Below are 10,991 nucleotides of genomic sequence, written 5' to 3'. Positions count from 1 at the left end.
GGACACCGCCCTCACTATTCTGCCACCCTAGGCGGCCGCCTAAGTTGCCTCTAGGAATGCGCCGGCCATGCCTTAAAGGACCACAGACACCTGTGTCATGAAATGCAGAGGTTTTTTCTTTTATTTAATGTGCAGTATCAAATCCACTGAAAGAGCACTCTCCCACCAGTCCTTAACGCTCGCAACAAATACCTGTTTGTCATGGGGGCATGAATGAAATGTTCCTGAATGAAAGTGAAACGGCAGTTAAAGTCAAAAAATTAAAAATGAAACACCTGAAATTATATAAAACTCTGGAGGAAACATGGATAGCGTGGTGATGCAATGACGTTAATCAATCTATGTACAATAACATGTAAGACGGGATCATGAAAGGAACATTCAAAAAGCGACTCCCGTAAACGCATCAAATCAGGCCTGTCACATACACTTTCATATAGTGAAATTGAACCCCCCCGACCTATTGATTTTTGGATGGAAACATAGCTATTGTTGCATAATTGCACAGTTTATTTTTTTCACGTATTAGGCTTCATTTCATTTATGATTCTCCCTATGTAGGCGACTCAGTAGATTTTGAAACAGAGCCTCTCTCTCCCACACACATGTGCAACTCCAGCCATTGGGTTATTTTATGAAATAGCAACTTAAAGTTTCACATTTTCTGGCCACTTTCTGACTCTTGTATCTGAAGTACCTTGTAAACTCATGTAAGTTGTATCCAGACATGTTACCCTGGAGCACAAAACCAGCCTCATTATGTCCCTAGACAGTGTATGTGAAGTTTCAGCTCAAAATAACACTCAAATAATGATTTATAACTCTTTGAAACTGTTTCTTTTAGGCTTTGATCCTAATTGTGCCGTTTTGGTGACAGTCTCTTTAAATTCAAATGAGATTGTGCTCCTTTCAAAAGAGGGTAGAGCTACAAATGCCTGTGTGTCAGCATAGTGGCAGATTCAATGACAAGACTAACACGATACTAATAAGGGAGAGATTGTATCTTATGTGCGGGGCTTTTCCCATCTAATGACACGTGCAAACTGAGAATGTTTCAGTGTTTCTGCAGCCTGTTTTTATCAAGGGTTATTATAAAACATAAAATAAATATTTACTGCTAGAAGCTTGTTATATTCACAGACTGTTGCCACACAACTGTGTTTAAACCCCTTTTAATAATGATTTTTGCATAATAAGTCACCTTTAAAGATGATTTTCTTAATAATTGTATTTGTTTTTGTTTTTTTACTTCAAATTTAAATATTCAAATATTGTCCAGTCCTAACAAACCTTACATGAATGGATTATTTATTTCTTTATAACTAAATTATACTGAACTGTCAGACTATGTTTCTGGTTTTGTGGTCCATGGTCACATATTATCATTTTTATGCTACAAATGTTGTCGTTATTATTCAGTATACATGGGATATGTTTGTATATGTGCTGCCTCTATTGCACAAAATGAGAACTACAATAATTACATAATAAATGAAGGCATTATTCTTTTATAAATGAAGACAGAATTGATCACAAAGAAATTTGCGAGTGTATCAAGTGTGTCTCTGCAGCACCAAACTAATAGATTACACACATACACAACACTTTCTGTACCCTGATTTCACTACATCGTAGAGTAACAGTGCACCTCAAAACGAAAAACAATCTTTTTTTCTTCCAAAACAGTATTGCCTGTTTGCTTTTCTGAGAATGTTCATTTGTGCAGTGAGAAAAGATTGTCAGGCTCCAAAATAAAAAAAGAAAACAAGCACCATAATTGTGTTTATATTTCTAGCCTTCTTAAAGTGCCCCATGTACGCTTTTTATATCTTATATTTTGTCACTGTTTTATTAATTTTGGTGAATGAGTAAGGTCTAAAAAATGTCCAAAGTGCAGAAAATGCATGAAATGATTTGTCTGTAATTCCAGTCTTTCTTCCTGTACAAGTTTGAAAAATAAAATCAGCATGATGCCAGTTTACAGTCTGTTTAGAGATGATTTCCCACTCCAAAAGGTGAAATCAACCTAAATATATAATATATAAATATATAAAATATATGTGTTTAAAGTAATAAACATTTGTTTTTGACCAATGAAAACCGAATGTGCCCACCATCTTTCAATCAGAACAGAGCTGTCTCTCAGAAAGATAGGCTTTAGAAAGACTGGATTCTTGAACCAGCTGTTTTTAGACACAATCAAAACAGACTGAGTCATTGGACCAATCACAGCAGACTGGCACATTGGACCAATCACACCAGACTGGGTCATGGCACCAATAACAACAGACTGGGTCATTGGACCAAGCACAACAAACTGGGTCATTGAGCCAATCACAAAAGACTGGGTCATTAGACCAATCACATCAGATTGGGTCATGGGACCAATCACACAAGACTGGGTCATGGCACCAATAACAACAGACTGGGTCATTGGACCAAGCACAACAAACTGGGTCATTGGACCAATCAGAAAAGACTGGGTCATTGGACCAATCACACCAGACTGGGTCATGGGACCAATCACACCAGACTGGGTCATGGGACCAATAACAACAGACTGGGTCATTGGGCCAATCACAACAGACTGGGTCATTGGGCCAATCACAACAGGGTCACTGGCCCAATCTCAAAAGAGTGGGTCACTGGCCCAATCTCAAAAGGCTGGGTCATGGGACAAATCTCAAAAGGCTGGGTCATGGGACAAATCTCAAAAGGCTGGGTCATCGGACCAATCTCAAAAGGCTAGGTCATCGGACGAATCTCAAAAGGCTAGGTCATGGGACAAATCTCAAAAGGCTGGGTCATCGGACCAATCTCAAAAGGCTAGGTCATCGGACCAATCTCAAAAGGCTGGGTTATAGCACCAATGTCAAAAGACTGGGTCATCAGACCAATCTCAAAAGACTGGATCATCAGACCAATCTCAAAAGACTGGATCATCAGACCAATCTCAAAAGACTGGATCATCAGACCCATCTCGAAAGACCGGGTCATCGGACCAATCACAAAAGACCGAGTCATTCGGCCTATCTCAAAAGACCAGGTCATCAGTCTAATCACAAAAAAACTGGGTCATCGGATCAATCACAACAGGCTGGGTCATTGGACCCATCTCAAAATACTGGGTCAACAGACCCATCACAGCAGACTAGGTCATCAGACCAATCACAAGAGACTGGGTCATCAGATCAATCGTAAAAAAAAACTGGGTCAGTGGACCAATTACAACAGGGTCATTGGCCCAATCTTAAAAGACTGGGTCATCAGACCAATCTTAAAAGACTGGGTCATAAGACCAATCACAACATACTAGGTCATCGGACCCATCTCAAAAGACTGGGTCAACGGACCGATCACAACACACTGGGTTACTGGACTAATCACAACAGACTGGGTCACCAGTCACCAATCACAGCAGATTACCATCACACAAAAGAGGGGTTTGGAACAAATCATAGAGGAGTCGTTGGGATGCATATTAAAAAACAATGAAAGTGTTTTGATCTTACATGCAGATCAGCCTGTTGTTAGAGACTCCAAAACCAAATTATGACCTATTATAATGCATAATAGGGGCACTTTAAAGGGAAGGAGCTTGCATGAAGTGCAATGTAAAAAATTCATTTATCAAATGCATTAATGAAATGCACTACAACAAGTTCAGGAAAAAGAGAACATCCAAGCTGATGGATTAAAAACAGAACAATATATATATATATATATATATATATATATATATATATATATATATATATATATATATATATATATATATATATATATATATATATATATATATATATATATATATATATACACTGTGTATAATCCATTTGATTCTTAACTTATTGGCAAAATTTGACTCCTATGATTTGTTAAAAGTTTATTTGCCAATTTATTCAAATATTTATGGCTTATAAAGAAATTCCAAAACTAATAGGGAATAAAGGACCAAGAAAGCTCACTAGGTTTTGGGTGCAAGAGCGAACATGACAACAGAAGTTACTAAAATAGTAAAATAATTAAAGTAAAAGCAAGACAAAAGATTGTTAAAGTCCATCAGTTAATGGCCAACCAGTGGCCTTAAAAAAGCAACCTCAGCTGGATATCTGGTGAAATTACCCACAGTGCAAAGGGATATTAAAAAACTCATTTCCAGGGGCAAAGAGTGGATTACAGCAAAACAAGAAACCTTCAAGTCCAAAAACAAGAACTAAACGTTACTCAAGTACGCAAACACACGGCCAACACATACTTAGGTGGAGACAAACCTCAGTGTCTTCAAAATCTGCATAGTTAGAAACGTTCTGCTTGGAAATGTCTGTCCGTTGCTTTCATTTAGACATAATAACTTTTTAAAAGAATATAAAACATTATTCTCAACAGTACAAATGAGAAAGGCAAAAATAAAGCTCTATGTGTGGCTGTGCCGGGCTCATTAACTCTTGGGGGGCATTTTGTTGGTGTAAAAGTCTCTGCAGGTCTGGCAGCAGCGTTGGTACCAGCGCATGTCCTGGCACAGGTTCTTCTCCCGGATCACCTTGCAGTAAACCGCCCACTGATCGCCCGCGCACTTATACGTCAATGCAGCTGCCAGGAATGACAGAAGGACAGGACACAGCGTTTCACTCATTCAATTATGACATGATCCCTGAACACATGCATATGTCACTCCAGACACCTTCATCGAGATGAGAAGATGCCCTTTTAGCAACTGTCTGCTCTCTGCAGTGCTTCTTTTTGCTGTGGTTTTCTTTTTGACAAAGCTAGAAGACTTAAGAGGTTTTAACATGTCACTAACATGGTTCGAGTATAAATTGACATCTTACCGTTATATTTTAACTTGAATTGGCATGTCGCTAGCATGAATTAGTATGTTGTTAGCATGTTTGTATCATGAACTCCCATGTTGCTAATAAGACTTAACAATAAACATGTTTGCAGCAGCTAATGTTCGCAGCAGCTACATTGCAGGAACACATTGTTAGCATGTGGTTATCATGAATTAGCTTGTCATTAGTTGGTTCATGGTTCTAGCATGAATAGGCATGTTAAGGTTATATTTTAACTTGAATTGACATGTTGCTAGCACAAATTAGCAAGTTTGTTAGCATGTGTCTAACGTATCTTGTTAGCATATTTGTATCATGAACTCTCATGTTGCTAATAAGATTAAACATGTTCGTAGCAGCTACATTGTAGGAGTTAACACATTATTAGCATGTGGTTATCATGAATTAGCATGTCATTACTTTAGATAACCCTGCTGAAAAATCCAGCTTAAACCAGCCTAGGCTGGTTGGCTGGTTTTAGCTGGTTGATCAGGCTGGTTTTAGAGGGGTTTTGGCCATTTCCAGGCTGGTTTCCAGCCATTTCCAGCCTGGTCTTAGCTGGTCAGGCTGGAAAATGACCAGCCAAATCCAGCTAAAACCAGCTTGACCAGCCTGGTTTAAGCTAGATATAGCTGGTTTTGGCTGGACTCCCAGCTTGGCTAGGCTTGTCAAGCTGGTCATCTTCCAGCCTGACCAGCTAAAACCAGGCTGAAAATGGCTGGAAACCAGCCTGGAAGTGGCCAAACCCCCTCTAAAACCAGCCTGATCGACCAGCTAAAATCAGCCAACCAGCCTAGGCTGGTTTAAGCTGGATTTTTCAGCAGGGAACCGTTCCGTCCTTTGACTTATGTTCGTTACTTGATTCAAAATTATGAGCACGCGCACGCACACATGCGTCACGCTGACTCGCGCAGAAGAACCGTTTCGAGTCCTCCAATCAAGTTTCAGCATCGAACCAATGTTATGATTTCGACCAAATGTGTCGGGTGGCCTATAAGTTGAAGAGTAAACTTCATTTCGACATTGAATCAATGGTATATTCTCGATGTATTAACCTTCTGACGGAATAAAGAACAATGATTCAATGTCAAAATTTGATTGACGACTGATACTGACGCTTATAACCAATAATCAACATTGATTCAATGTTGGCTTGCTATCTGGGTAGCATGGTTCTAGCATAATTAGCATGTTACTGTTATATTTTAACTTAAATTGACATGTCGCTAGCATGGATTACCATGTTGTTAACAAGTTTAACTTTAAGTGGTATCTTGTAGACATATTTGTATCATTAATTCTCATGTTGCTAATAAGAATAAACAATAAAAATGCTTGTAGCAGCTACATAGCAGGAATTAGCACATTGTTAGCATGTGGTTATCATGAATTAGCATATCATTAACATGGTTTTAGCATAATCTAGCATGGCACTGTTTTAACATGAATTGACATGTTGCTAGAATGAATTAGCATGCTGTTAGCATGTTTCTAACAAAGTATCATGATTTTGCATATTGCTAGCAAAATTATAATGTCAAGATATAATGTAGGATAATTATATCATAAATTAACATGCTAATTGTATTTAGCTTGTTATTAGCATGGCTCTACATAAATTGACATGTTGCTTGTGTGAATTGACTTTTAACTAGTCTGTTTTCAACATAAGGCAGCATCTTGTTAGCATGTTTTATAATTAGTTACCATGTTGTTACTGAGAATTAGCATTTTGTGTCCATGTTTTCAAATAATAATTAACAATGGCAGCAGGAATAAACTTCTTGCTAGCATGTGGTTATACATTAGCTTATTATTAGTAAAATTTAGAATGTCACTATCATAGTTCTATCATAATTGACAAGTTTTTAACATATTTTTAACATGAATTAACATGTTGTTAACATCAGTTAGTATGTCAGTAGCATGTTTGTAACAGAGCAGGGTCTTAAAGCTTGTTTTTAACCTATAAGCATTGATATCAGTTGTTCATAACAAACATTTGCTAGCAAGTTTGTCATGAATTACCATGCTGCTAATGAGAAATAGCATGCTGTTTGAATGTTTTACAATCAACACATTAGTAGCATGTATTTTGCAGGAACTAACACATTGTTAACATGTGGTTATCATGAATTAGCATAACATTAGCATGGTGTTAACATAAATTATCATGTTTCTGTTATATTTTAACTTGAATTAAAAGGTTGCTAGAATGAATTAGCATGTTTCTGATATTAGGTAGCATCGTTTTAGAATGTTTGTATCATGAATTACCATGTTGTTAATAAGAACAAACATGTTCGTAGCATCTATCTTGCAAGAATTAGCACATCATTAGCATATAGTTATTGTGATATTGCATATAGCTAACAATAATTATAATGTCACTAGCATACTTGTATTATAAATTAGCATGTTAATAGCATAAATTAGAATGTCATTAGCATGGTTCTACATAAATTGGCATGTTGCATGTGTGAATTGGCGTTCCACTAGTATGTTTTTAACAATAAGTAGTATCTTGTTAGCATGTTTTCATAATTAGTTACCATGTTGCTACTGAGAATTAGCATTCTTTGTGCATGTTTTAGAATAATTAATTTATTCCGGCTGTTAGCATGTGGTTATAAATTTGCTTATTGCAAACAAAATTTAAAATGTCACTAGCATAATTCTTTCATAAATTGACCTGTTTTTAACATGTTTTTAGCACAAATTAAAATGTTGTTAACATTAGTTAGTATGTCAGTAGCGCCTTAAAGCTTGTTTTTAACCTTTAAGCATAGACATCAGTTGTTAATAAGAATAAAAAAAATAGCTTGTAAGCTTTTATCATGCATTACCATGTTGCTAATGAGAATTAGCATGCTGTTTGCATGTTTTACAATAACACATTCGTAGCATGCATCTTGCCTGATTAAACACATTGCTAGCATGTGATTATCATTAATTAGCATGCTATTGGCATGGTTACAACATAAATTGACATGTCATTGTTATATTTTAACTTGAATTGACATGTTGTTCCCATAAATTAACATGTCATTAGCATGTTTCTAACATTAAGTAGCATCTTGCTAGCATGTTTGTATCATGAATTCCTATGCAGTTAATGATTATCATAAATTAGCATGTTGGTAGCATAAATTAGCATATAATTAGCATAGTTCTACCATAAATTGAAATGTTGCTTGTGTGAATTAACAGGTCATGTCATTAGGATGTTTTTAACATTAGGTAGTATCTTGGTAGCATGATTTTATCAGGAAATACCATGTTGCTAATGTGCATTAGCATGCTGTCAATACAATACAATAAACATGCTTGTAGCATGTATCTTACAAGAATTTGCACATTGGTGAGATGTGATTATCTTAATTATCATGTCATTAGCATGGTTCCCCTGCTGAAAAATCCAGCTTAAACCAGCCTAGGCTGGTTGGCTGGTTTTAGCTGGTCAACCAGGCTGGTTTTAGAGGGGTTTTGGCCACTTCCAGGCTGGTTTCCAGCCATTTCCAGCCTGGTCTTAGCTGGTTAGGCTGGGAGATGACCAGCTAAAACCAGCTTGACCAGCCTAGCAGGCTGGGAGCCCAGCCAAAACCAGCTATGTCCAGCCACTAATCTTAAATTAGAATGTCACTAGCATGATTTTAACATTAAGTAGCATGCTGCTACTGCAAGTTAGCCTTTTATTAACATGTTGTCAGCACGGATTATAATTGCTAGCATGTGGTTTTTATACATTTGCACATTGCTAACAAGAATGAGAATGTCTGTAACATGTTTGTCATAAATTAGCTTGGTACTAGCATATTTTTGCATGCATTAATCTGTTACTAGCCTCAATTAGAATGTTGGTAGCATGTCTGTAACAAAGTAGCATTTTGTTTTTTTAAATACAAACATTAATATTAGTTGTTAACAGGAATAAACATTTGCTAAGATGTTTTTTAATCATTAACTACCATGGTGCTAGTGTGAATTAGCATTCCGTTTGTATGTTTTACATTACTTAACATGTTGCTAGCATATTTTAGCATGAATTAAATGCCGCTAAGATAAAATAGTATGTCAATAACATGTTTGTAACAAAGTAAAGTAGCAATTTGAAGCTTGTTTTTAACATTAACGTGTAATTATCAGGTATTAACCATTGCTAGCATGTTTTTAGCATGAATTTGATTCTACATTGTTTTTAGAAATCTTTACAAAAATAGTTTTGGAATTAGCATGTTATCACTAACATGTCTGGTAGCATAGATTATCATTAGCATGAACTAGCATAGTTTTTCAGGCAAAAACGTATTTACTGAATATGTTGCCATTGGCTTAGTCTTACCCAGTCTTGGAGAGGTGATGGTGTTGATGTTCCCTCTGGCGTTACAGGTGCTCTGATGACACTGTCTGTACGTCGCTGGCTTCAGCACTGCTGGACAGTCGCTGCCGTGGCGACCACTCACTCTGTGCATGCATTGGACCACTCTGGACTGCAAGCCCCGCCCACATGATGACGAGCACTGAAATCAACCAATCAAAGAATTACAACACACTCATTTTACTTAAAGGCCAGGACACAGCAAGCTGACGTAAAAAAAAAACTAACGGTGATGAAAGCTGCATATTTATTAGCGTCTTGCATTGGCTGGGTCAAAAATGTCAACTTGAAGACATGAACTACATACTGCAATCTCCATCTGCGTGAGAGGATAAAACTTTCCAAACCTGCAGGTGGCAGCAGTCTGCACAGACATTCTAAAAATAAAACCCAAAGTTGTACATTAAGTAGCATCTTGCTAGCATGTTTTCTTCATGAGTTACCATGTTGCTAGTGATTCGATTAGTCTTGTAATAATCAATATGTTGGCAGAGGAATACACATTTGCTTGTCATTAGCATGGTTCTAACATAAATTGACAGGTTGCTCGAGTGAATTAACATGTCACTAGCATGTTTTTAAATATAATCACCAACTTGCTAGCATGTTTTTTTTAGTTCCCATGTTGCTAGTGAGAATTTACATACCTAGTTTTATAATTAGCAGGGTTCTAACATAAATTGACATGTTGTTCGAGCTAATTAGCATTGACATGTTGCTGGAATGAATTAGCATGTAACTAGCATGTTTTAAAATTAAGTAGCATCTTGCTAGCAAGTTTTTATCATGCAATCCCATTTGCATAGTTCTGACAAACTAACATGTTGCTTGAGAGAATTAGCATGCGACTAGCATGTTTTTAACATTAATTTACATCTTGGTAGCATGTTTTCATCATTAGTTACCAAGATGCTAGTGAGAATTACCATTCTCTTAGATTTATAATAATTGGCACGTTGGTAGCAGGAATGCACATTTGCATGTCATTAGCATGGTTCTAACATAAGTTGACATGTTTCTCAAGTGAATTAGCATTCCATTAGCACATTTTAACATTAAGTAGCACCTTTGCTCGCATGTTTTTGTCATGAGACCATGTTGCTAGTGAGAATTAACATACTCTTAGTTTTATAATTAGTATGGTTCTAACATAAATTGACATGTTGTTCTAGTTAATTAGCATGTTACTAGCATGTTTTAACATTAAGCAGCATTGTTCTAGCATGTTTTTTCATGAATTCCCATGTTGCTAGTGAGAATAAGCATTCAATTAGTTTTGTAATCAACATGTTGGTAGCAGGAATACACATTTGCATGTCATTAGCATAGTTTTAACATAAATTGACATGTTATTCGAGCTAATTAGCATGTTAATAGCATGTTTTAACATTAAGCAGCATCTTTCTAAAATTTTGTTATAAATTCCCATGTTGCTAGTGAGAATTAGCATTTTTCGTTCATGATTTTGTAATCAACATGTTGGTAGCAGGAATACACATTTGCATGTCATTAGCATGGTTCTAACATAAATTGACATGGTGCCCGAATAAATTAGCATGTCACTACCATGTTTTAACATTAAGTAGCATCTTGCTAGCATGTTTTTATCATGCATTCCCATGTTGCTAGTGAGAATTAACATTCTATTCGTTTTATAACAATTAACATTTTGGTAGCAGGGATACAGATTTGCATGTCATTAGCATAGTTCTAACAAATTAACATGTTGCTTAAGAGAATTAGCATGCCACTTGCATGTTTTAACATTAATTTACATC

General features: G+C 36.4%; 1 protein-coding gene and 1 long non-coding RNA gene across 6 annotated transcripts in view; one reads left to right on the top strand and one right to left on the bottom strand.

Moving 5' to 3' along the window:
- LOC147843030 (uncharacterized) overlaps positions 1 to 251 on the top strand; it is a 2,820-nt gene extending 2,569 nt beyond the window's left edge. The window contains exon 2 of the long non-coding RNA XR_015495334.1: positions 1 to 251. This exon is cut by the window's left edge and continues 1,332 nt beyond it. This is a non-coding gene — a long non-coding RNA (uncharacterized LOC147843030).
- The window catches only part of adamts17 (ADAM metallopeptidase with thrombospondin type 1 motif, 17), a 328,430-nt gene that overhangs the window by 20,258 nt on the left and 297,181 nt on the right, over positions 1 to 10,991 (bottom strand). For 4 of the 5 annotated variants that reach the window (XM_087260202.1, XM_087260203.1, XM_087260204.1 and 1 more), the window contains 2 exons: positions 9,178 to 9,355; positions 3,875 to 4,593 (listed from right to left, as the gene is read on the bottom strand). In XM_087260202.1, the coding sequence (XP_087116328.1) occupies positions 4,442 to 4,593; positions 9,178 to 9,355 (330 nt within the window). In that variant the 3' untranslated portion in view covers positions 3,875 to 4,441. Of the gene's footprint in view, positions 1 to 3,874; positions 4,594 to 9,177; positions 9,356 to 10,991 lie in introns of those variants that run through there. The other variant, XR_015495085.1, reaches the window with a different exon arrangement.

This window comes from Danio rerio, chromosome 7 (genome assembly GCF_052040795.2).
Source record: "Danio rerio strain M-AB ecotype USA chromosome 7, GRCz13ab, whole genome shotgun sequence".
Lineage (NCBI taxonomy): Eukaryota > Metazoa > Chordata > Actinopteri > Cypriniformes > Danionidae > Danio > Danio rerio.
Note: the sequence above shows the minus strand (reverse complement) of the source record. Positions and strands in the feature narration are given on the sequence as shown.